At 38.9% G+C, this 27742-nt stretch overlaps 1 protein-coding gene and 1 long non-coding RNA gene across 3 annotated transcripts; one reads left to right on the top strand and one right to left on the bottom strand.

Moving 5' to 3' along the window:
• Positions 1–145: 145 nt before the first annotated feature.
• Positions 146–21706, top strand: LOC141942536 (uncharacterized). Of its 2 annotated transcripts, XR_012628657.1 has the most exons (8): positions 146–1089; positions 1360–2427; positions 5572–5704; positions 16298–16442; positions 19929–19979; positions 20750–20870; positions 20950–21079; positions 21568–21706. It is a non-coding gene; the product is annotated as an uncharacterized LOC141942536 (long non-coding RNA). The 2 variants fall into 2 exon arrangements; XR_012628656.1 differs by having other exon boundaries at positions 163–2427.
• PGM2 (phosphoglucomutase 2) lies at positions 6484–27658 on the bottom strand. Its single transcript, XM_074865964.1, has 14 exons — positions 27516–27658; positions 21731–21898; positions 20879–20985; positions 20487–20571; positions 19147–19230; positions 17549–17742; positions 16275–16464; positions 15485–15582; positions 12427–12607; positions 12221–12314; positions 11235–11364; positions 8453–8642; positions 7677–7810; positions 6484–6904 (listed from the first exon to the last, which is right to left on the bottom strand). Exons 1-14 carry the CDS (start codon positions 27585–27587, stop codon positions 6802–6804), a joined length of 1830 nt encoding a protein of 609 aa, XP_074722065.1. The 5' UTR covers positions 27588–27658; the 3' UTR covers positions 6484–6801.
• Positions 27659–27742: the final 84 nt, after the last annotated feature.

The raw sequence follows: 27742 nt of genomic DNA, 5'->3' as shown, positions 1-27742 counted from the left end.
TGGATAAGAACTGCACTTACTTGGTTTAATAGTTCCATTTGCTCTAATTTTGAAAAAAGTCCCCTTTTTTCATTCAAGTAGACATAAAATATTTCCTTACAGTTAATAGGAGACAAAACAAACCTCTTTATATTTGACAAACACCTTGAAAAACTATTCAGGAACAGTCACTCATCAGTCTAATCCAGCTGATTTCTACAATGCTTATTGGTAAAGTGTGGTAAAAATGTAGTATCTGAGTGCCTCAAAAAGAAGGAAATTTTAGTACAACATTTGCAACATTTTGTGATGACTTTATTTGGGAATATTTTGGGTTCTTATTAAAACTAACTTAAAAATCCAAGTAATAAAAATACAAGATCTTTCAAATGGTTTTAGAAGGTATTAGTCTGATGTCTGTCACCAGCTCAACAACAGATGAAAATGTCATAAGAACAACATATTACTAATGAGATAGAGTGTAGAATCACACAGGTCATGGTAAGCACCTGGAGCAAACTCCACCGAGTTCAGCAGTGTACATATAAATGACCATACATTTCAGTGCTGGTAATACAGACTTAAAACAGTGCTATGACAGAAATCAAACTGTTTGCAGAGAGTGTTTAGAAACAATACACAAGAAAGAATTTAAAGCTGTATCAGATGAAACAAAGAGCATTTAGATATGAACACACTTTGGTGTAACTGGTGATAACAAGGGAGAAAAACAATGCTCATGGGACAAGAGTGCTTCTGAATAGCCATGTGGTAAAGTTGCAACTGTTTTTTATGGTCTGTCCTTGCAGTAGAAGGGTATTTTAATATTATGTAGCTCATGAGCTACATAAGGTGATAGGGAAATGTAGAAAATGGGATTATGTGTAAAGTCACCTACTCTTTCTGGTTTTACAACCTATCAGGTCTGCAAGATGTGGTCTCTCATTCTCATGATTCAACATCCACACTTTCCTGAAGATAGGTATTTAGGTGCTTTATTTGAAGAACAAAAAGGTCACTCCCTCTTTTATGTCTGTTTATCCAGGATGCAGGAAGACCAGTTTGTTTTCTACTCAGCCTGAGAGCAGTTCAGCCTGCCTCCCATCAAAGGTACGTAATCATCAGCCTCCAGGCTACATTGGACAGCATTCCTTCTCTCTGCTTCCTGATGAAACTGTTACTTATATAGGGGGGGAAAAAGTTTCATTTGTGAAAATGAGAACCAGAACAGGGATCATATGTTCCAGTCCCTAAAAAGTAAACACTTCCTGGTGTTCCAGGGACTGGAATCCCAGTTCAGGTGAAAGCCCTGAGCACCAGACTTCCTAATAATTTTCAACTTTCTGAAACAGTAAATCTCTGTTCTTTTTTCCTTCTCAGGCTAGTTTGTCTTTACAGTAGCCTATTAACTAAAACATACTACCATCACATTAACTTCTTCAGACTCAGTAAGAAAATCAGCCTGGGCTTTCCACATCGTGCAAGCATCATCTATAACACCAGTTATCTCCTTGTCCAGTCACGCTTTTAAAAAATGCAAAGAAAACCCCACCACTGCCTTTTGTACAGAACCTGAATATACAGGCTTGTATGAGGCACACTATGAGAGCATGTAGGCAATGAAGCCTCTCTTGTGGGCTATGGAGGAGAAGCATCTACTCACTTGATCCCAGTTGGGGTAGGATTATAGACCAGTACAACTTTTGGCCGAATGTGCCTGGCCATGGGCAGAATCTGGGGCTGCTGTGAGTGTGGATTCACCCTCTGAAGTACTACGTGACAAACAGGAAGTTTTAAGTTTCCACCCAAGATGCTGTCAGAGTTTGAGTTGCTACACAGTTGGGCAGCAGTTGAACAGTTTTGGATTATGAATTTGAATGTGGGCACCTACATTGTTCTTCAGTTGCATTATAAGCCTCTGTGCTTTCCCCTCTGGATTATGCATAACGATGAATTTCTACTGCTGTTATACAAAACAGTCTAAGTTTTTATTTGTGATTTGTTTCATGTAAATCTGTACCTTATTTAGTACTTTATTAAGGGCATGATACTAACTGGTTTGCGGTCCTCTGACTTAAGTGAGCTCTGGCTGAAGTACTACATTCTTATCCAATGACATTGTATCTCCAGATGCTATTTATATATCGTCTCAGACATTTCATAAACAAAATTTGAATGATAACTGTTATTATAGCACATTTGCCTACTTCATATGCTGTAGGAATGCATGCCAGAGACATTAGTTACTGATTATCTTTGTATATATATTTGTGAAAGAGGCTTTCTGTTACCACTGATCATGAGTAAAGAATAAGGAAAGAGTTGAGCTACCATTACAAATCCTGCCTGCTGCTGTCTCTGTGTTTTTGCGCATTTCAGATGTCATGATTAATCCTCCCTCCTCTTCATTCCCACAAATACATTTGAAAATGACTTACCAGTGATTGTGTGAGTATTTTAAGCTTTTCCTTTTGTTTGGAAGCTGCTGTTGCTATGCCATCATTTATATTATATTTTATTTAGGTGGGTGTTAGGATACGATTGGACAGTTTAATAGGCTTATCCCATTATGCACAGTGTTCTGATGGTGCATGACCTCATTTCAGTTACCTGGCAATTGCTATACGAAAGAGAAATGTTGGCTTCCACTTGGAAGTTGAGCAGAAATACTGTCCTTGATGAATTTGTGTGCTTATATAGTGTGAAGAAATATCATGAAGGAAGGCAATTCAGCTCTGTTTAACTACCTTTGATTACTTTTGTATTTATGGGCAGAAAACAGTTTTTTTGGTGATTATTTTTTTTAGATTTATGTATGGCATCCAGGTGCCTGCAGTCAAAGAATCCTAAAAGTCCCCAATCTTGTAAAGACTTATGCTTAACAAATATTAATTTAATATAATTTTAATGTTGCTATTCAGAGTGACTGTTATACAAGGATATAAGATTTGCTCACTGTTGGTGTGTCAAAATAAAACCACAGCCACTGGAACTTTGAAAAGCAATAATGAGCAGGAAACTTCATTTTCAGAAACTTCGTAGGTGAATTAGTTACAGATTAAGCACATACTTGTACAATATGAAAATAATTGCTTGTATATTAAATATTCTTCTATAGTGAATTCCAGTTATCCTTATATGATTTGTTCTTATGTAGCAAAAGTCTCAAGTAAATCCTTCTGCAACTCAAGAATAATACCTGTGTTTTTCATAATATGCTGTGGACTAAGTTCACAGCCTCCAGGAAGATGAAATGTACTTACTTTCTTCCAGCCACTGAAAAAAATAAAATTCAGGGGTGGATTTAAGTTGTGACCAGTAAACAAACTAATAACCTTGAAGTAAAGTCCATCAGTCTACTCTTAAAGCATTACTATGTTTTGGGGTTTTTTTGGCAGAGTTTTTAGTACTATGCTAATTTCTTCTCAGTCTATAGGCATTTCCCCCTAGCCTCATGTTTACAACTTTCATTGGAATTAATGTGTATTCATCTGTTATAAAAACCAGGCTAATTTTAAAGGGTTTTGGTAACTTAGGGATGTGTCTTTCTCTATGAGCAGCCAGGGATTCCCTTACACTTGAGTTCAGTCTGGGCTGCAAGCATTCTTTATGCTAGTCATGGCAATTCCCACTTCTGGATAAAATATTAGTGCCTTTGCTCCCAGTTCAAAGCTGGTTGTTCACAAATTACATTTGTCTGGTTTTTTAATGTTTGTCCTGGGATTAATCATCTCTAAATTGGCTTCATTATCTTACACAACACTTTGATGGAGGAATTAGACCAGCTATGAAGAAGCTGTAGCTTAATACCCATTCCAGCTTGCAATACTAACTTCTCTCTTTGGTGTACTCTTACTGCCTTTGTTTCAGTTCTTTATTTTGGTTCTACATCCTCTTTCTCTGATGCAAGACAAAGTTAGTAAAGACTCTAGCAACAACAAGTTTCATCTTGTAATTCTGTAGTTTGTTGTAATTGTTCAGTCAGCTTAATAAACCACTGTGTTAGGTTTTTTTTATCCCATTCCCTCCCCCCCCCCGCCCCCTCCCCCCGCCAAGTTGTGAACTTCTGTTTGGAACAGAGCGGGGAATGGAGCAAATAAATTCCTTGTTCCTGGGAAGACAGAATGATACAGATTGGGCCATCATCTTGACCATATCTGTACTGTTTCTGAGGATGCTCTAAAGCCATCTTAAGGATGTCTCAGTATACATCAGTTCATTGATGGCCCTGCTGTCAGACACTTGCAGAGTTCTTCAAGTGCATCCACTCAGTGTACAGCACACAATAGCACATGGGAGTGATTTCCTTTCAGGTCTGGTCTCCTACTTGAGTACAGGAGTACACAATCTCTACACGCTATCTCAGTTTAATCTTACCCCTTACGTCCTTCTTGTCATGTCTCCCTGCTGCCTCTTTAGAAATGAAGGAAAGCAGGACCTCATGTGCTGAGGGGCAGGGAAAGAAGAAAAAATGAACCTTTGCAATAGAACTGTTAGGGAGCAGAGCTTAATTTCTCTTCTCAGCTCTTGCCACATTGAAACTTATCACAGAAACCTCAGAGATCCAGGTGCATGCGTTTTTCTGTGATATGTCAGCACCGTTTCATACTCTGGTCTCACAAACTTGTACCACACACCTATCATTCCAGGTCTCAGGCAGCTGGGGACCCAGCATCACAGGTACTGAGGAAGCAGAGGAAATACAACAAGGGAACACCTACTATTGAGAAGTACTTCAGATTTGGACTATGTCAAAAGCTAAAGTTGTCATTTTAATTCCTCAATAATAACTCCTTGTTTTCATGCCCCCCTCTTATGGATGGTCTTGAAATCCCTTCCCATCTCAGTTCTAGATGACAAGGCATGAGTTGGACTTGGAACTCTCAAAATACTTCCAGGGACAAAAATAAGATGACAAAGCCCAAAATTTTAAAAGGCTGGTAATGTTGCCTTCAGATTTCATAAAAAAAGTTTCTTTAATCGGAAAAAAACCAGATTAATAGACGTTTCTGCCACAAGGTCAGGTAGAAAGGGACTGGTGACCAATCTGTTTCAATGTCTTAGAAATTTCTACTTTCCTTTTGAGAATCAGTTCAGATTTACAACATGCCAAATGCACTGGTTTAGCACACTTAACATGCATGAAAAAGAAGTCTAAAATACTATATATTTATTTTAAACCTTTACTTTGTCCTTAGCTTTTATTTTCAGAAGGAAAGGACCGCAGGATTTGATACATGAAGAAATTTCATGCAATGTGACAGAGCTGATTGCACTGAAGTCAATACTGAGATTCCCTTCACAGTTATTACTACATTCAGTAGTCCCTAGGGTCCTATTTAGGAATATGGACTGCATTATTCAATGCACCAGATAAACATGTATCAATAAAAACCTGTCTCATCTTTGGTTTAGTATAGAGAAATGGACACAGAAAAGTGGAGGGTGTGAACCAGCACTTTCTGCACCAACTAATAGTCTATCATTTTAGCTTTCTACTCTAAAGGACTAGGATTTGATTAATAGCACACTCTGTTTCCTCAGTACCCTTCTTATTACTTTATTTTAAAGTTAATTTTCTGTGCCACACAGATGGACCTCAACATGAATGATTCAGATGCTGCCTTTGACCCTGCACAGCCAAGAAAAACTGATGTGACAGCCACAGAATGCAGGGACTACTCCTTTCCTTGTGTCTTCCTGTGATAACTTTGAAGTCTGTAAGGTAAAAGCAGATATCCAGTGTTCTTTGGTTACCATCTTAGCTAACAAGTTAAGTTCATATTTACTGGGCTTGAAATGGCAAGTTTGACCTTTTATGAATAATTTGCTAAATTTGATCTGTGCTCAGTCTGGCAACTAGTCATTCTCCATGGGATACCAGAAGTAATTCTGACAAAGAGGTTTCTTTACCCAAGAAGTACTGGGGCTGTTTGAGCTACTGAAAATGCAAAAAACCCCTTGTATTAAAGCAAACTGGTAACCTCCAAATAACCCTCTCAGGCTCTGCAAGTGCACACAACAGCTGAGATAGAACGGAAACTTCTGCTTTAAATTAGACATGAAGAATTATGCATTGAGTCATGGCAGCATACAGTATATGACAGGTTCTGAGGCTGGGGTGTGCATTGAACTAATTATGTTTAGTTCAATGAGGCAACAGAAAGGTGCGGTATGTAGATATATTATCTTAGTATGTTCATGGTATTAAAAGGCAGTTTAGTACACTTAGTACCTGGAGTATGATGTATAGTCCCACAGCAAACAGCTGTACAGCAAATTCACTGTGACTTTCTTGTTTACTTGGGCCAAAATCCCCAAGATAGATCACTATTTCTGAAACATTTGCCCCAAGTTTGTCAAATTGTCATGACAGGCTTTCAGTACTTGTTAACAGAAGAACTTGCTTTGCAAATCTAAACCTAGACAAAGTTGCATAGTATTACCAGATTACACACACACAAAAGAAATAAAAGCCCCACAAAACAGGCTGCATTTCAGAAATCAAGATACTACTTATAATATTTAATTAAAACAAGTTTTGATTGAAATACATTTGCAGTCAACTTTTAGTTCATAAACTTTTAGTTCAACTGATTGGGGTTTTTTTGGTCCTTTAAGGGTATTTTCCTTTAAGGGTATTTTCCTTTAAGGTATTTTCCTTCAGAAACAAGACACTAGATCCAAGAGTATCCAGCAAAACTCTTAATAAAAGCAGAATCTTTTCAGTCTGAGTTCTCAGATGTTTGGTCCTAAAAATCCTTACTTAAATAATGCACTTCTAATGCTGCAAAAACCAATTAAGGTAGTAATTTTGCTATTTTACTCAGTCTTTCGTTGAAGATTATTTTTTTCTGGTTGAAAGAAGTGTTTTTCAAGAGCGTTGACCAATTCATCTAGTTCCTTCTTCAGTTGCTCAATGTCACTGAGAAACAAAATCCACAAAAATACAGAAAACAGTGTCACAGTGGAGAAGCTAAAAAGCACATTTTCCGTCTGAGACATTTTTAAGTCTGTTGCATTGTTTTGGACATTTTCTATTACTGCTAAAAGTATATACCCTTGATTTCTTATGGTAATACACTGATGTTCACTTCCAACTGATGTGCATGAAGGCACTTAAGACTATGGAGAAACATAAACCCACAATATAATCTAAAATAGAACAGCTAGTTTGAGTTCAGCAGATCTTCTATCACTAAATGTATGTGATTAGAAATGTAATTTTTATACTTGTAATACTATTTTCAGGTTAATTTTCATCTGCGAGAAAGCATTATTTTCATTACATAAGTAATAATTGCTTATCTTTAAGACTATATGATTTCCAAGACTATCAGTCCTTATGTAATTACTAAACATAAAAGGGTTTAAAATATATTAGAACACCTTATATAGTTATATAAGTTTAAAGCAACTATGTATGCGAAAAGAGAGTGAATATATTGACTTCCATTTAAGGCAGAAAGTTTTTCTTGATACTGTTTTTACTGAATGTGAAATCAAGTTCAAAGGAATTTCAGTGACAAGAATATATCAATGAATTTTGCAGAATTGAAGCTTTATGCAAATACACTCTCTAAAATAATTACTGTAGTAATGTTATTTGGTCATGGAGAGCCCCTTTCCCATCAAAACAATACCAAAAAGCCACACAGCCCCTATTACAAAGTTTTTACTGCTGTAAGTAACAATACCTGTTTCCAGGAGGTGCACAAAGTTCAGAATAGTATTTGATCTTTGGTTCCGTCCCACTGGTTCTCATTGTGGCCACTCCTCCATTAGCAAAAGTGAATGTTATCATCTGGCTACTTTTACTAGTGGGAAGTATCTAGAAATAGAATAATTTTTTAGAAGCTTGAAAGTGACTCTATATAATGAATTCAAAACCCATGACTTGATGTCATATAACTAAAGGATCAGTTAAAATTAAGTTTTGTTCAGTTTTCTTCATCACTGTGGTCTTGAGACTACAACAGGCAAATTACAGCCTTACCCTCAACCTTGAATCTGGTAGCAGTACATTACTGCTAGGTAGCTCATTTCAAGTCCAGTCAACATTTTTACTGCAAACAGAAATTGCTCTGTGATGGCATTTCCCAGGAAGAAGAGAAACACAGATTGTGGAAAACTAAAGAACCCAAAGCCACATCTCAGTAGACAGTTTAACTTACACTTCCAAGAAAATAATGCAAGATTGCTGTAGCAAGACAGCAAGATCCTCCTACCTCCCTTTACAGACTGTCATCCTGGAGAGAAAAAACTACCACAAAACCAAACAAAAAACCCTAACCCACCCCCTCCTCACCCAACCTTCATTTTCTCCCACCAAGGCAAAACAATCATCCCCAAGCTAACTTATTTTAAGACTCAGGATGTAACACAATGTTTAGAGTGTTTCTCCATAGATTTGTTTATATATGTGTATATACATACTTTTATAATTTATATATAATTTAAAAAATATACTTACAGCTTTTTGATCTGGCTGGCTGCTGTCATACCCAGTAGTTAGATCCCTTATTCCAGAAACTTTAAATCTACCACAAGATTTTGGGTATGTGTTTCTTCCATCAAAATTTCTAAGGTTGTCAAAAAGCTGTTGAATAACTTTAGGATCATGGCAGATGAAATATGAAGCTTTGGTAATATGGAAGCCATATCTGTGAAGACACAATATTAATGAACCAAAGAAGCAAAGTTCTCAAGAGTCGCACACCATACACTTTATACAACCTTCCATAGAGCAAGAATCTATACTCATGGTCACCCAACTGTAGCATCAGTTCACCCCCTAACAATTTTAAAAAGGGCCTCAACACCTTAATTGTCATATTTTACATACTTTAAAAGAAACTTCTGTGCAGACATCTTTTCCTTTTAATGATTGAAAATGAGAAAGTTTACTGTTAAACCAGAAAAAAAGAAGATGTCGTTATTGCCTTGAAGAGATCTAATCACCATAGGAAAAGAACAAACTACATCTAAATATCTTCCTTGACTGGATTCCAGCTGACCTTTTCTGAGTAAAACAAATTCCAGACTGTTTTTTCCAATGACACTTTAGAAGCTGCTCTCCCATGAAAGTATTTTTCCTAAGCCAAACTGTTCTGAACATTGTCTCTTTACCTTATCTGTTTACTGATTATCTGTATGATGCAGAATCTGCATCAAAGACAAATGACCTACTAACACTGACTTTTCAAAACAGCATGTTACCGAAAAGCATACAAGCCTGGAGTGGTTGTTTAAGTGAGCTTTTACTAAAGATCAACACTTGATGAGTATCCTTGGTGTCAGGGAAAATCTGAAGGAAAATCTTTCATTAGTACTAGGATGTTCGTGTTAGAAACCTGAAAGGTTCCTTAAATAGTGTCATGTTTATACCAAAATGGACATCTTGACGGTCAATAGTTGTTAAATTGGTCTTGAGAATCCAGCAAGGGAATTTACAAAATCTGTCCTATATTTGAAAGAAATGATGAACCTGCTAGGACCGTGTCCTTTTCCTGATCTACATTTACTTCTTCAAGAACAGATCCTCCTTGTATATCTCCAAAATACAGAGCAGAGTTTCTTCTGCTTCAACAGTGACTCTCAAGACAAATCTGATGAAGAATAAAGTAGTAAGGAGTAGAAAACTGCAACTCTATACTAGCCACCAGCAAACAAAACACACACATACACAGGACAACCCCCAAATACTAAACAAGACACACAGTTCTAGTTATCAAGCATCAACTTAACAAGGCAGATTTATATCCTTTCCTGTATCTGTATCTGTAGCTTTTCCATGAACAGTGACTATGTGCAGTGACATTTTACTTTGAGGTGCATCTACAGACTGCTTTTATGCTAAATAAGCTCTGACTTTGAGAGTTCTCTTCAGTGGCTATGTACACAGCCACGCTGTGGCACAGCTAAGTTCCACTCTGTTCAATATTCTGTTTCTGAGGGCAACCTGAAGCAGGTGTTTACTGAATGAGTATTAAAAAACCAACAAAACGCAAGCCAGAGAAGATTAATTCCTTGAATACACACTCCCAGCTACGAGTAGTTAAGGGAATTCTCATGTCAGATGCTATATTTGCAGCTCTGGGCATGAATTCCTCTTCCATGCATTTATATTACTGTTTATTTCTTCAATGTACAATAGCTGACAAATTTCACAATTTATTTATGCAGTGTGTTAGCAAGTCTTTGCCACTTGATTCCTTCTTAAACAGCAGATGAAACAAGAATGGCTAGTGCTGCATGCAAATGAGAGATTGAAAAACAAGAAGCACCAAGGCTGGAGTTTTCCATGAGCCTCTTTGCAGGTTCCACCACTCCTTCGTTAGCGTCTATGGGACATGAAGCGGTGGAGAGTATCTGCCAGCCTGTGCTGCTCCTTCCTTTAAAACAAACAACTCAACCCAACCTGCCTCCCCGCCCCCAACAAAAAACCCACTTCCTGCCCCATGAAATCCAATAGCCATCTTTGCTATTAATTTCTGTAGGTCTTTGAAGACATTAAACAAGAACAAAAGAAAAGTAGTGCCTCATTAAAAGCTCTCAGAGGGATATCCAGCTGTATATAGCCAACAGTTATGGTCAAAACAGTCACAGTGCTTCTGCACAATCAGCTCAAATCTCAGTATTCAGGAGCCAAAACCAACCAATATATACTATCAAAAAAGACAGAATAATATAACAAAAAGTCTAACTTTAGAGGCAACTAGAATTAATTTAATCACAAGTAGCCCTGCAAGTGGGACAGAAGCAAGCTGGCTTCTACGAGTAGCATAAATATGCCAGAGCTACTTAGACCCGTTCTGCCATCAACGTTCTCATGTGTCTGGCACATTTAAGCAGCAAGAAGCACTACAGCCTCTACAACACAGCAGTGATGCTGGCCAAGACCCAGGCCAATCTTCTGTAAAAGGACCGAAGAGCAGAAGTTCCTAAAAGGGGGAAACCTTTCAGAAAAGCAAACAAAAATACATCAAAAATCTCATTAACTACTAGGGAATTAGTAAGGTAATATTATTTTTTTTTAAACACCTTAAAATGGCACAACATTAAGTCATAAATATATTCATGCCCATGAGACAGGAGTGCTTTCTAGAAGATTACTATTAACACAGAATTGTGTTAATAGTACAACAACCCAATTTTTATTTCTTCATATACTTTAGGTTGCTACTGAGTCCCTGTTAACCCCAGTATGTGGAATGGAGAAAATCTGAAAATGAAACAACTATAATCAAACTCACTCATCATAGACAGCTTTCAGCTGTTGAGACAAAGTCAAATTCCTGGTTGCCAAAAAGCTAGCCATCTCTGCAGTTATAACAGCAGCGCTGACACCATCTTTGTCCAGAACAGCAGGACAGCACATATACCCTAAAAAAAGAAAATTATATAGATTTGATATATTTTAATGAGGAAATAAGATGGGGGGGGGGGCAGGGGGGGAGCTGGGAGTTAATCAAACCAACATCTTTTAAAGGAGAAATGCACATCACCATAGTACAGACATTTTACAGCTAAACCAAAACTGGAAAAATTTTATCTTCTAGTCAGTGTTAATTTTGGTAAGCAAGGTATTTAATGGAATTTCAACATAAAGACAGATTTGTATCTTATCAGTGCCAGACGTTTCCGAGTACTTTTGGAGCTCTCATGAAAGAGAAATGCCACACTGCAGGAACAATGCCAGTATAGCACTTTGTCTCAAATGTTATTACATGGTAGCATACAATAATTATCCATGAAATTAGTCGCATTTTCTCTGGTTTTCAGGTATTGAGACACTCAAGAAATAGCATTATAGCTTTACAATTTCCTTCTCATGAATTCATAGCTTTTATGCATGGCTTTCCAGTTTACAAGTATAATTTGGGGGAGTTTTTACTTTATTTTATTCACATTTAAACTTAGCTTAAAACTGTCAGCTAAACATACTCAACTTGAAACACTGAAAAACATGTTTGTTTTTTTTAAATACCTTGTGCAGAATTTGCAGTCCAAGTCTACATAGTCATGCTACTGAAGATACATATATTAGCTCACATCATCATACTTCATGCTAAGCAGAAATCCAAAGGATTAAAACTAGTTATATCAATCATCCAAATGGATGATATCAATTACTCACTGGAAATCATTGTGTTGAGAGCACCTTCACATTGCCATTTTTTGCAATAGTCCTACTTTCACTATTTTACAGGATACTAGAACATAATATTCCGTTTCTTACCTATAGCCTCCTCAAATGCAAAGAGAACAGCTTTTCCCTGGTCCATGAGCTGTTTGGCACGGTTGCCCATCCACTTGAAACCTGTCAGTGTTTCCTACAGCAGTGAGGAGAAAAAAAAGCATTAAAAATAAAAGCAATGTTTTACAAAGTTTGACACTATGTAGGTAAGCAAATAAAGGAACATGGAATAATCTGTAACAGCTTACCTCAAAGTGAAAACCTTCCTTTAGTGCAATCGCTCTCAGGATTTTGGAAGAAACAGTACTGGATAACATGTAGACATCTTTAAGGGCACGAGTATCCCTATTGTGCTTTTTCCAGCAAGTGAAAATCCACCAGCCTAAAAGAGCTCCCAGCTCATTTCCAGAAAACACTTTCCATTCACCACTGGATGGGAAAAAAATAAGTAAATAAGTAATAGGAGGTACATGAATTCAAAGGATAATACTGGGGAAAAAAAATTATCTACCTGTTCTTCCATACATGAACACTAGGAAATAAACCCACTGCATCTGAGTTCCAAGTAACAGTAACAAGATATCACGTATTCATTAAGAACAAACAGAAACATTGCTCCCCCAAAGAATTCTGAAGTGGTTACCTTCCTCCTCCATCATATGTACCAGCTTTTGATTTTATCCAAAGATGAAACAATGAACAGTGATATTTCCAGCATATTTTAAGTAAAACAAAAATATTCAGCAGACAAATTATAAAACCAAAGATTAAGATGAGCACAGAGACAAGAAAAAACGATTCTCAAGTGATCAGTATTTTTAGTTCACTCAGTGACAAACACCTTTTATTTAATCACAAATACACCAACTGGTCATTGAGGAAGACTGGACAAAATCTCAAACAGGTAAAAAAAAAAAAATTAACAACGACATGTTGCTAGAACAAGAAAAATTGAAGGAAAAAGGGAAAGACAGATGTCAAAATTGCCCCAAAATTCCCATTCACAAAAGGGGACAAAGATACTGCCAAAGTGACAAAAAACAAGTCCTACAGAAACAGTACCTGTTGTGAAAGAGAAGCAGACTCAGTCTCCTGCATTTATTGATGCCAACAGGCACCAAGCAATGCACAGCGACAACTTAATGTAAGAGTGCTGAGAGAGTGTGCTCTAGCAGGATTTTCTGTCAAAGAAGAAGTACAGATACTGTAGAAGGCTATATTAATATTCGATTAGTGTATGAACAGCTACAGCAGAAGTCTGAGAGGAGGATGCAGGACTGAAAGTTAGAAGACAACTAAGGCTGGCTAAACAATTAGCAAAGAGGTAGCAGAATGAGAGCACCATGCTGTCAGTGGTGATAAATACAATAAACTAACACCCCTTCTTCAAGACTCTGATAGCTATAAGTTTTTCGACTAAAAACGTGAGTGATTTTGCATTCATGTTTTAATCCATCATAACTAGCATAAACTGAAGCTTTTAATGCTTTTTCCTCAATGCTGAATTGCCAACTGAGGCTGGCACAGGCCTAAACCATTAAAATAAGGATATTCCAGCTAACACTGCCCAAGATACAGCAAGGAGTGCCAATTAGCCCATTCTTCTTCTAAAAGCAGTGAAGTCTCCTTAATTCATGCTGTGAGGCTAATGAGTTAAAAAAAAGCCCCAAAACCCTAAATAAAACACTCCCACCTTTGAAGCTGCTACAAGACCGAAAAAGATTATCTGGTGAGCAAAATGGATATTTGCACTGTCTCCTTTTACTGAGTTTTGGGAATTTGCATAATTTGCGGTTCAAATATTTGCATCATCCACAGTCACTGAGGACATCTAGCAGGTAGCCACCTCATCTCTTAGGTACCAAGGACTGTTGACATGATTTTATATCCCTCTTCTCACTCTCATTTACACTGTCTCTGCTCCTGGCCCAGCAGCAGATTTTTGTTCTGCTCCTCTCTGAACTGAAAACGTTGAAGTTTACTCTTATTAAAGATTTATAGTTCCTAACTGCTCAGATTAGTTCCTGCTTTATCAGGGTAGATAGACACCACTATTTGTAGATATGATACCAAGTGCAGTACTTCAGCTTATTTTCCTTCATCAAATATAACCACAATCCAGAAATGCAAACAATTGTAGAAGTATGGGATATCAGGGGGCACGAAACAAGGGGATGGCAATAGTGGGTCAGAACTACAGGTTACATGTTCCACACATATGGAACATACATGTCCCTCTGGGAAGGCCTTATAGCAGCATTCCAGTACCTAAAGAGGCCATACAAGAAAACTGAAGAAGGACTTTTTACAAGGGCATGTAGTGACAGGACAAGGGGTAATGGCTGAAACTGAAAAAGGGTAGATTTAGATTAGATAGAAGGAAGAAATTCTTCACTGTGAGGGTGGTGAGACACTGGAACAGGTTGCCCAGAGAGGTTGTGGCTGCCCCCTCCCTGGAAGTGTTCAAGGCCAGGTTGGATGGGGCTTTGAGCAACCTGGTCTAGTGGAAGGTGTCCCTGCCCATGGCAGGGGGCTTGGAACTAGGTGATCTTTAAGGTCCCTTCCAACCCAAACCATTCTAGGATTCTATGATACGAAAAATTTAAGAGAAGCCCCTGTTTGAGCAAATTTACCTTTTGCGATCTGATTCTTTGACAGCATATACATAGATAAATAGTGCATGTACAGCTGGTCCTTAAAGGAGAGAGCACAAATGACTATACTGAGAAGTACCAAACACTGACAAAGCTTAAGGTGAACTGCAGGTACGTAACATTATACACAGAAGGGGGGAACTGAGCGAGAGGCCCAGATCATCTAATGATTAGTAGAATGTCTGGTCTAACAGTATTTGAGAAAGAAGGAACTCATATTAAAGGGATGTTCCTTATTCCTGAGATTAGCAGGGAACTATAAAGGTTCTCCTGAATATTTAAGTTATTATTTAATATAGTATGAAAGAATGTTTATAGTCCTATGTGAAAAATTTCTAACTGAAAACCTACCTTTGAAAAGGTATAGCACAATCACAACAATTCACATGCTTCTGTGCATACCTCAAGTACAGCAAGTGCCAAGTATTTATTCAATCTTCTGTACAGTGTCTAATATTAACCATTATTTCATTTACTGCCCCCACTGTGGTCTGCTTCATACAGTCCTCTCACATTTCTATGTGTTTTCAGTCCAAAACCAAATACTGTGTCTATTCTGTCTTCCTCTGTGACACAGGTAGCAAGAATCCCTCAAATGAGCCCAGCCTTTAAGTAAAAAACGTAAATGGTTTGCATTTCTTAATTACCATACCTCTCTTGTTTCTCTGCCACTGCAAGTCGATCAGCATCAGGATCATTTGCCAGAATGATTTTTGCCCCATCTTTTTCAGCCAAAGCAAAAGATAATGTCTGGAAAAGTGGTAAGCAAGACGAGATGAGTGTTAATACTCCCAAATAATATTTTCACTTTCTTTATAGGTTTCTAATAATTTTCCCAATTTATTTAATCTTAAAAAAACAAAATCATGATATGTCTCTACAAAAAATAAACTTTAAGCCTGGCACCAGTAGAGGAGTCAGGATATTTAACTTCAACTACGTCATTCCACTTCTGCAGCCCGAGTCAAACACTACTTGGATTCAACAGGATCTTTCAACAACAAAGTGTGGCAGAAATACTTAGAGCAGAAATTCTAACCCCGTCAGGTCTTCCCCGCCTCCTCCTGGTATCATATCAGAACAATTTAGTCCTTGCATTTCAGATTGAAATTGTAGAAACTTTCCAAAACCAACTGTGAAGATTTTTCTATTGTTATTTTATATTTTAAAAGGAACTGTATCGCTTTGTTCTACATGCAGATGCTGCCCATTCTGTTAGAGCACAGAATGAAGTAGTTCAAAGTTATAGCTAATCATTATCTGTCTGGTTCAAAAAGAGTTACAAATTTCAATGAAAGGATACCAGCTAACTCTTCACTAAATCTAAGGCTATGAAAACAGACACAAAATAGACCTTCAACCAGTATTTATAGCCATGACTACTGGCAGAAAGGAAACACTGTTTGAAAGACATTGCAACTATTAAAAAAGTATCTAATTACCAGAACACCTTTGCCTTCCTCAGGATTTGGATACTTCACTGTGGGAAAATCTGGATCAGGATCCTTCTGTTCCGGAACAGCAAAAGGAGGGCTAAGGTCAAATGCCTTGAAGGCCAACTGCACAAATTTATGACCTACGCCATGCACAGAAGTATGAACAAATTTCAGGTTTGTTTCCTTGTTTATATTCCTGAAATAAAACAGATTAACAGTAAACTTGGATATGGAAGAATATTCTGCACAAAATTGACTACAGTTGGAAACAGACATGACTCAGTATTCTAGATCTTAAAATTATAAATTAAAGATAGTCAGATTTTAAAGGCAATGGCTTGAAAATTGGCTTAGCCTAATTTTTCAGCAATATGAGTGACTCTTGATATCTTATGTCCTGGTATATGTGTAGAAAACAAATACAACCGACTAATAAGACGCTTCATCCCCAACTCTGGCATTTAAACCGGCTCCAAAGACTGTGGACACAGTGAACCGAAAGCAGCACGCCTCATTTGAGCACATTCATGTTTATGAAGTATATTACTGAAAGTGTAGAACATACCTAAAGGCATGCAAACTCCTAAGGAGACATTTAACTCCTATTCTGAAAAAGCAGCATAATTTCTCACATATCCCCAACTTTCTAGTAATTCTGACTTTGTTTTTAGCAAGAGTAAGAATATGGTTTCTAGTGGTTAAAGTTTTGATGTAAACAAGCAGATCTAACAGGTTGATACTCATCTAATTCATAAACCAATTCTACTTGTTAATCACAAAAAGAAACATCCACTTGATTTTTTTGAGTAAAGCTTTTACTGAGCAAGTGACAGGACTAGGTGCAAGGCACCCAAGGCCACCAGGAGCACGTGCAAAACTAGAATGACAGAGCAAGACCTCCTTCTACCACATCTGGCTTCACCTTCTCTCTTAGAAGGCCATTTTGAGGCTGTTGGACCGTCAGTGTCAGCTCACTCCCAGCTGCACAAGGTAGCCCCACTCTTGCTGTGTCATTTGGTTGATGTGTCGTCATGTGACTACAAGGAGATGATATAATCAGAAACTAATTGCTGCGTTAGACTTCTAGCAGACCAGCTTTATGAACTGGCTTACTGTGTTACCACACAGTTGCCAGTGCTACCACAAAAGATGACAAGAAGGCACAAAGAGAACTGGATGATGACAGGATCACGGCTGCCCTGATTTCCATCAATTTAAACTGCCCTGCTGACATACTAGATGGAAAATCCCATATTCTTAACAGACTTAATACCAGTTACCTGTGAAAGCACTGTTTCTGTATGTCTTTGAAATACTCCTTATTGACCGTGTCATATGGATCATGAAGTAGCAGGCTGCTGTCAATCAGTTTGTCATCCCAAGCCTGAGGCCATGGCTCTTGGTTCTCCTCAATAGCCTGAGAAATTCCTTTGTCATGAGGGGAAATGATCTGAGCACCATTTTCCCAGTAAACCTAAATAATAAATAGGGTGAGTATTTGGTCATTAATATTGTAGGATAGCTTTGGGTTTTTTCTGTTGGCTAACGTGCACTACATTTGGTAGAGTAAGACAGTACATTAGGCTTAAGTATACCCAGAATATTCCCCTCTTCATATTCTCAGTGTTTTCTCTTACATCCCATTTTTGTTCTATAAAAAAAGCTGTTTAATTTTACCAGAAGATATCAAAATCCATAATGAAACACAAAACAAGTCCCAGCTCATTTACTGAGAAGTTTCAATTATCAGCCTGTCTGCCAGCCTTGGGATTGATAACTTGACTGTGCTGTTTCATACATTTTCTTCCAGATTTTTAGGTATAATCATTATATAGAGAAGAATTCTTAAAAGGAAAAAAGCATGCAAAAGTGAAACACATTTACTATAAACAATTAAGGAGAAAGGCACAAAAACTTTGCAGCTGACTACAGCAACAAGCACAAATTCAACTAACTTTCAAGATGTTCATTATTTGTAGTTGTCTTCTTTTTGTTGACTGTTTACACATCCAGGAAGAGGTGTATTTATGTTTTACTTTAAGAGAGTTGTTTGCACACTTCCTTCTACTGACGGTTCACAGACTACAAGTTTAAGGAAAGATACCTAACAGTTTCTGATCCATGTGTATATGTAGCCCAAATAACAGAAGTTTAAGAAAAAGTAAAGTTGATTTAAAAAGTAATTGATAAAACATCCAAACAAGCTATCAAAATCAATACATGAAATATTAAAAAAAGCAATTTTAAGCAGACATGAAGTTCCAGAGGGACAAACAGCAAGAAATCATCTCTCCTAATGCCTTGTTTTTCTATTAAGAAGAGAAAAAAAGATCTCCCAACTTCCATTTCTGTGGTTAGGAAACAGTCTGTATATGACTATTCCAGCTATGGGATGATTGGCAGACAGGCAGCTCAGCCATGTTTTTTTCAGTGGAAAGAAGATTTCTGTCATAGAAAAAGTCACACTAATAACTGTGTCACTTAGCAAAAGAAAAATATACTACAAGAAATTAATGGAATTTATTCAAAATATTTTGTACAAACAACTCATCATTTCACATATTTCTAACTCTCTGGGTTTGTAAAACTAAAGAGATCTTTTTAAATCATGAATTGGACAAACAGTTAATGCTTTCAGTTAATATTTTAAAGTGTTCCAAAGTATGCAATGGTATTACTTATCTTCCTGCTTTTTAAAGCTAAGATTATAATTATGTTATTAGCATAACATGCTACTAGCTTTAAACACATACACGTAGAAGAGATCAAACTATCAATTAATTTGGTCTATACCATGATAGGAACTACACACAATAGTATTAGTGTCTCTACGTGGAAAAAAATGAAAAAAGCCAGAAAATAGATCGTATAGGAATACCTTGTAACCATTATCTTGTTTTGGATTATGTGAAGCCGTAACCATAATTCCAGCACAAAGCTTCAGATGAGTTACTGTGTATGGCTGTAACAAGAGAAAGTTATCTGAAGTGGAATGTGCAAAATAGTATATATTATTTATTCATATGCATGTGCAATACTTCCATACTGCTGAAGGAAAAGAAAGCCAGGATGTGATTCCTACAGACTGACTCTCTTAGGCAGAAGCTAAGTAGTACTTGCTCCACTAGACCCCACGTGGCACAACTTCAGTCCTTGCTTCTTCTTGCTCGTTTCAGACACTGTGTGGATCTCTAGAGAAGATTCCTTTTTACAGAAGGAAACTGAATGCACGTGTTGCCTACTGTAGAATGGCTTGAGATACCTGAGGTCTTTAAGGGTGCAAAGTCTGTTGGGGTAATGGCAGAAGTCTACACAGGGTAGAGAATTACAACTAGAGAAGTCTCATCCATACTATCTTTTGAGAGCAGCCTGGGGAGCAACCACTCCATCATGGTTCAGAAGAGAATTGCTTTGGAGAGAGCTCTTATAAATTAGTCCAAAATAGATAGAGTAAATTAAAAATAAAGCATTGTTTGTGACCACAGGTCCAGCTGAAGTTTACTCCTGGCTCTTCATTTAATAGCGAATGCAACCAACTGCAGTTCTTGCAACACTGCTTTATGCTGTGCTATGAAGAATTTGACCCTAAATCTACCAAAATTTGTATCAGTACAAGAATGCTACATACAAAGTCTTCATCCCACTATGTTCTATTTGCAGCACTCACTGGAGCAACTGGTATCGGGAGAAACTGGTGCTTTTGGTGCAAAGGTAGGAGTTTTCTTTATTGCTCTAGAGGACTGACACCTAGTGATCCGATGGTGAAAATGCGGCCACATTCAACCACCCTCTCCATATAACATCGCTGCATTCCAACAACCTGCTATTTAAAAAGGCTATTTTGGATTCAATACCCCAAAAAGAAAAAATAATTTAAAAACCTGACAAAACCAAACAACCAAAAATCACAAAACTAAATGTGTGTGTATGTTTCAGACTTCAGACTCCACAGCAATCTAGAAAATGAGATGTCTTCTACAAGAAATCTACCTGAAAGCAGGAATGAATAGAAACACGTCCCACTGTCACTGATATTCCACTAAGCTTCTTCCTTCTCTTGTTGTGGTGTTGTGAACTAAATATGACTAAATAAGCATAAGACTCACTGCAGGTAGAGCTTAAAAAAGAAGTGGTTTGTCTAGTTTTTCTTAATGTAAGTAATGCAAGGTATCTGACAGAATTTGTGTGTATGTGAAAAGATATAATAGAGAAACCTACCACAAAAGGAGTTGGTGTTATATCAGAGAACAGATAAACTGGAACTCCTTGACTGATGAAGGTATTAGCAGCAAGTCTTGCAAACCTAAACAGGAAGAAAAGATGCCTAGGAAATATATTCATTTTCACAACAGCTACTTTCCTAAAATTCACAGCTTGCCCCACCTCCAATTTAAAGAAGAAACAAACAAAAACCCACATAAAGAAACCCCAAATTATTATACAGACCCAATTTAAATGTGTTCTCTTACTATTCCCAACAGACAAAGCACAAGTCTAAGAACTGCTTTGGCATTAATAGAATATAAAAATACTATAAACTGTTGAAGCAGATATAAAACCATAATGGATCACACAATACATCTACAAGATACTTAAAACTAAGTAAGTACCTTTTGCTACTACCTCCACTGGAAAGATGGGCACGAGCATCAAAACCAATCACAACTCCTCTCTTTTTCAGGTCACTGAAATTCTTCTCAAGGTATCTGCAAAATCCCTGAAGACAAGAACAAATCCACCTCATTATCCCAATCAATATTTAATTTATCATTGCATTAAGATGACTACTAAGATGTTGTCATCTTAGAAAGGTGAGTGCACGTAACATCCCACTGAACTGGATTGGAATTCAGTTTGTCTAGGACCAACAAACACCAAGAAATACCAGAAACCTTCAAATCAATATAGTGAAGCTGGACAGCATTTAAGTACTTTTCCAAACATCAGAACCAACTCCAGAAAGAACCAGTTAACATGATTAAGTCTGAACTGCAGATTTTGAGAAATGATTTAGCTGTGTTCGGTCTCAGATGAGGGAGAGAACTGGCCAATATTTCAGTTTTTTAATTGAATCTCACTCTTAACAATGACACCTGTTTAGGACATGATACACCACCAGGCTGCAGTAATTTAAGGTTTTGGGGTTTTTTTAACCTTTGGGGTTTTTTGTAGTTGTTACATCAGTACTAACTGATTCACTTGAGCTTAACTGTAGCTGTGTATAAAAATTCAATTGCAAATCAGATACGGAAAATAACTTATCTTAATGGTTTAATAGCTTCTCTCTGCTTGTTTTCAGAGATCAGCACTCAGCTAATAATTATCATTTAAATTACTTCTGAAAACTGGAAGAATAGTAAAAAACTGGTACTTCCATAGGATACCTGTTTGTTTGTCATAAATGAGGCTCTTCTGTTCGTATATACAACTGATTAAGTGAGATAAAGTGCTAAACACAGTACCTGGGTTGTCTGGATAATAGTCAAGTCATTCATGTGGGAAATCCCTGCTCCCATGGCAGCTCTGAGCCCTGCTGTGCCAAACTCCATCCGCGAGCCAAAGTTTTTCTGCAGTTCTCTGACATTTCCTTCAGCAACCAGTTGCTTCACTATTGCAGAAGTTTTGGGATTCTGTAGACACAAAATCCAGGTATTCTAGAAAAGGTTTTGTTTGTTTGTTTGTTTGTTTTTGTACTGGGTTTGTGTGGCAGGGTTTTTGGTAGCAGGGGAGGGGGCAACAGGAGTGGTCCCTGTGAGAAGCTTCTCGAAGCTCCCCTGGCTCCACATGGGACCTGCCTCTGGCCAAGACCGAGCCAATCAGCGATAGTGGCTGTGCCTCTGTGATAACATATTTAAGAAGGGGAACCTGGGAGGGTGTAGGAGGGATTTTGAGGAGGCATTACGACAAGGACACCTATGTGAACATCAAGGTCAGTGGATGGAAGGAGGAGGGAGGTGGGGAGGAGCGCCAGAGCATGGAGCCCCCTTGTATCCCGTGGTGAGACGGCAGGGCCACCCCCCTGCCACCCATGGAGGTCACCGGAGGAGCAGAGATTTGCCTGCGGCCTGTGGGGGACCCCCGGGGCTCTGTGGGAAGAAGCAGCCCCCGCGGTTGTAGTTGGGCACTGGGAGGACTGAAACACGTGGAGGTGACCCACGCCGGAGCATCTCGAGGAGAATGCATCCCGTGGGGAGGAGTCACGGCAGAGAGAGTTTGTGGAGGACTGTCTCGTGAGAGGGATGACACGTGGAGCAGGGGGAAGAATGCAGAAGAGTGCTTCCTCCCCTTGGAGGGAGAAGCCATGGACTGACAGCACCCCCCATCCCCTGCCCCTGCACTGCTGGGGAGGGACGTAGAGATACCGGGAACAAAACTGAGCCCGGGAAGAAGGGAGGGGTGGGGGGAGCTGGTTTAAGATATGGTAACGCTTCTCACTGTCCCATTCTGTGTGGTTTTTGTTAGTGTTGAATTAAAGTGATCTTGTTTTTTTCTCACCCTATCTTGGATTTTGCCTGTGACCTTTAACGGGTGAGGGACCCCTCCCTGTCCTTATCATTCCTGAGCTTTTTTGTTTCATTTTTTTCCTTCCCGGCGCTGGCGGAGAAGGGGTGAATGAACAGCTGCATGGTGCTCAGCTGCCCTCTGGGCCTAAACCACAATAGTTTTTAATACCCTTAAGCTTCTTAACAGAACTGACTTTCTTTCCCACTCTCTGTACTGGGTTATTTCAGTACCAAAACATCGCATGCCACTTCAGGAACACCAGAACTCCTGCTACACCTTCCTACTTTTAAGTCAGGACAATCTCAAGTATTTCTTATTTCAGATTTATCTCTTTAAATGAACATGCTGCCTTGACAGCAGTGTATATATCACATTTTGGGAAGTAAAAAGATTTCCAAGATGTCTATTTTAATATTGTCTGGTTTTAAAAACAAAACAAAACGAACCAAACAAAAAAGCATCTTTACAGTTCAGAGAATTTTTGTCATCACAACATAAGAACTACTCTAAACACACAAGAAAGTAAGTTAAGCTGATAATTAAGAAATATTTGTTACTTCCATAGCACTGTAAGTAGAGTTTAAAAAAAAAAAAAATCATATCCTTGTCCCAAGACTGGCTAACACCAGAGGCAGCAGCAAAACTAAGCAGACTGATCAGAAGATAAAGATGTCAATTTGCAATATACTTGCAGGCAGTGCTTGTAAAAATAAGCACAACCCTCAGATGAAAGCTTATCAACTACAGCTGAGTTCTTAAATAAAATGACTGTGCAGAGTGGCGATGGAAAGGCTGCATCAGACTGCTTGAGAACAGTGAGGAGTTTACAAGTTTCCCTGCTTTTCTTGGTATATTGCTTGTATCGACTCTTCATTGTTATCAACTCTCTTTGTTTCCAAACTTAGGAATTAGTGAAGTCCTGTATGCCCCAACATCTCAGTCTTAATAACAGAGGATTTGTGAAATTTAGTATTTGATTTCTTGAAAACTGATGAGCCAGCAGGACAGATGGCACACTCCAGCCACTAGGCAACAGGGTTATGTGGAGAGGCGGCATACTCCACAGGTTACTCACCGCATGATTACACACACTTTACACTGGAGTACAAAGATTATAATTTCCAAATAGACACAAGCTTTGAATTCTAGTCAACCAATTGACCTCATAAAAGTCATGAACTTTACTATTTCTTGGATAATCTACATATGCTTACAGCAAGAAAAGGCATATCATGCTAGGCAAAAAAATATATTTCCTGCAGCTCCAGAAAATGCTGCAGAACATGCGCAGCACTAGGCATGTGAGTGAGCTTGCATACAAAGGTGTAAGCATTCTGCACACCAAACTGAGACCAGGGTCTGGATGCCCTAATCACTGACCTGTGCATCTGCTGCTGCAGGACAAACACCACAGTTTAAATAAATACACATAAAGCTAAAGAGCCTTTGGTACTAATGATGAAACTATATAATGCGAATAAACTAAATAAGGAAAAAAAAAATCAGGTTTCCTGGGTGCAATAAGGAATTAGGTACCCCAGAATTACTGATTTCCAGTTTAAGAATGACTGATTTACCAGTCCAAGAATGTTGTAACTGACACTTCCTCGTAGGATGCTCAAAGTAATTCTGTATTATTGTAATTATACTCTATAATTGTAAGAATAACTATAATTCTATGTTATTATCAAATAATATAGGTCAGGATAATTACTCTGAGTTTAGGCTGTTTAAAAGTTGACCTGAACTTTTTGCTGCAGTATCAGGCCTATGTCTTGTAGGTAAAATCTGAACGACACCTTTTGCATCAGGCTTTGTACACTGCCTAGTCACCTTTTGCTCCCCTTCGTGAGCTTTGTGCACAGGAGTTGTCTCTTACCATTGAAACGGGCATCTCTTTACGTAGATGCTACACACATTTGTGTAGATGTTGGACAGACTAGAAGTGGTAATACCAATACAGAAGGGCAGCTGGACACCAGGAACATCCTGTAGCTCTCAGAACCAAGGAGATTTTTGGTTTTTATTGTTAGAGGAACTTCCCAGGTTTGGTATCTACTGTGAAACTACAGGAATCCTCCAGTGTTTCAGGTCTGGTTAAATGATCATACTTATTCAAGGTGACTGCCTCAGTCTCAGAGTTTCAGTCCACATAATTTGTTAGAGAAAACTTGATTCCATGAATTTAGCTGTTTGGTTGCTTTCCCCCTCTCCCCGCCCCGCCAAAGTAATGGTAAAAGCCAGGTCCAAGTCTGTTTAATATAGCAGAAGGATTTTTCCAGAATTACTGTTATAACTGTTTATGGCTGTATTCTCTTAAGTATCTGCACTTTTCCTATTTTGTTTCAATTTTAGGAATGTTATGATGCTGTTTGTATACAGCTAAGGAAAAAACCTAAACTTTTTTCAAGCAGAAGTCAAAACCAAATCTTCACAGTACCTCTACTAAAGAAAGGACACAGTTGTATCTGAAGGATAAAGTGCTGGTTTTTTCTTCCTTCTTGATTGTCTCAGGTTACACTTTTTCTACTCTCAAATAAAACTGGATCTGAGTACGAGAATACTGATTTCTGTGAATACAGTGGCAGGTGATTTAATATGGAGTGCAATTTGCTTAAACATCACCTGGTAGCCCTTGAGTTACTTTATGCTACAGGAAGGCCCCGGAGAGGTTTCATCAGTGCAGGGGTCTCCACAAGGTTTTAGAGTAGAGGGACAGCTACTGACAATACAGGTTTTATTTTTAACAAAACCAGAAGCTACCTTCTATCCATAATTTTATGACTGATAATAGAAAGAATGAAAAATATGATACTATTGTAATGAATACAATGACAAAAACAGTCTGGTAACAAGCTCAGTAATTGTCATCTAGATAGAAACTTCCTGTTAAGTCAGCAGGACTGTCTTCAGCCATAAGGGCTTGCTCTTGCAAACTATTATTTGTAAGAAATGAGCAGCTTATCATCATTAAATATTAACACATCTCTACATGTCAAAAGGAACCTTTTTTTTTTTTTAGTGTCTCAGTAAATGGACAAGGGTTATATTGGATTCTTCTGTTACTCAATACAAACATGTAAAAGCTCTCTCAGAAATGAAAATACCTCATTGTTTTTGAGCAATCGGCAATGGGTATTGCACACCAGTCAATTATTACTGAGTCAAAGATGCAATTGTTAACAAAGAGCTAACCTTTCAAAAGTAAAGCTACTATAAGGGATGTCACATTGGATTTCCAGAGGGTTTCACAAAATAATTGGAATAACCAGTTGAAAATTAAATGATTACACAGAAGATAGGAATATAACTAACATTAGTCAAGGAAGTTATGGAAATTACAGGCCCCTTAAAACCAGACTGTTTTCTCAAAATCAATTAAACTGTAAAAAAAAAAGCCACAAAAGCTTATTGTCATTTGATGAGACACGCCAGCATTTCTGAAAGAAGGGCTGGTTTGGCACTGCATTATCGCTAATAAAAACAGAGCTAGCTAACTGATCAGTCGAATGATCTTTAATGAAGAATCACAACAAACTTGAGGTACTTCTAATGATGTCCTTCAGAAGCTGGAAAGACTTCTAAAAAATGAATTATTGTGTTTTCACTGATGATCTTGAAATAAGCAGAAGACCAAACAAACACGCAGGTTGCACAAAACCCAGAGAGCACTGCTGAGCCCAGGGCAGTCATTAAAGTGACCAAAAGGGGGGCAGTGGCCATGGCCAGGGTGTTCCAATACAGCCAAATGAACAAATTTCATGTATAGGGACAAAAAATATGCTAACCGCATATACTGAATGCAGGCCTGCATCTCAGTGGGAACTACAGCAGCAAGTACAGAAGCATTTCCAGAACACCACTACGGCAATATATTTCTTAAGACATGTGGAATATAGAAATGTACAGAAGATTTTATTTCTGCATAGAGTGCTGCCAAGACCAAAACTGAAGACACAAAGATAAGTCTTAAGATGTTTAAGTGCCTTAACAGGGGATAACAGGAAATTGCACATGCTAACGTGTTCCTAAGCAATATCAGAAAAAGGAAGAAAAACCATGAAACCAGATGATATTGAAGATTCGGGAGTTATTTTATTGACAGTGAGGATCACTAAGCACTGGGTGACACTACCAGAAAAAGAGAGGAGAGATTCTGCATTTCCCAGTAGTTTTGAAGCAAGCCCACATGTCTTTTAGAAACAAAATTTAGTACCTGGAGGTTTTTAACATTGAGAGACCGACAAAACAGCAATGTAGTCTTGCCTTTAATAATTTAAGTCTATCAACTGCCCCTACAACAGAAGTGGTTAGGAACAAGACAGACCCTTTTGAAAAAGAAAGTCAATACAGCTGAGAGTCAGAAACAGTGACGACACTTAGAGACCGAGTAGCCGGTTTCTAAACGGAAGCGGGGGCTGCTGCGCCGGGCGCCCGAGCGGCGCTGCCGCCGGCACCGGAAAGCGGCGGGAACCGCGGCCCCCCCGCGCCGCGGAGCGGGAGGGGAGGGGAGGGGAGCGCCCCCCTCTGCCGGAGGGCTGCGGGAGCAGGGCGGGAAGCGCCGACAAGCGCCTTCACCGCCCCGAGCACGGACACAATTTAAAAGCCGAGGCTCGCCCCACGCCTCTTGACACCTCACCAGCCTGCGCCCCATCGCCCCCCGCGTCCTGCCTGGCCGGGAGGCCCCTCCCGCCCCGGCGCCCGCAGCCCCCGCGGGGAGGGGAGGACCCCGCCGCCCCTCACCTTGTCCCAGAGCAACCACTGCTCAGCCGCGCGGCGCAGCGCGGCATCCCCGGCGGAGCTCCGCGCTGCCATGCCGCCGCCACCGCCGCCCCGCTCCTTCCCTCTTCCGGAGCGCGCCCGCTCCGCTCCGTTCCGCTCCGCTCCGCCTGCCGGGGCCGCGCCGGGCCGCCCCACCTCCGCCCCGCCCGCCGGCCCGGGCCCGGGCCGGGATCCGAGCCAGGGCCGCC

This window comes from Strix uralensis, chromosome 4 (genome assembly GCF_047716275.1).
Source record: "Strix uralensis isolate ZFMK-TIS-50842 chromosome 4, bStrUra1, whole genome shotgun sequence".
Classification (NCBI taxonomy): domain Eukaryota; kingdom Metazoa; phylum Chordata; class Aves; order Strigiformes; family Strigidae; genus Strix; species Strix uralensis.
The sequence above is the reverse complement of the archived record's forward strand: the minus strand, read 5'-3'. Positions and strand labels throughout refer to the sequence as shown.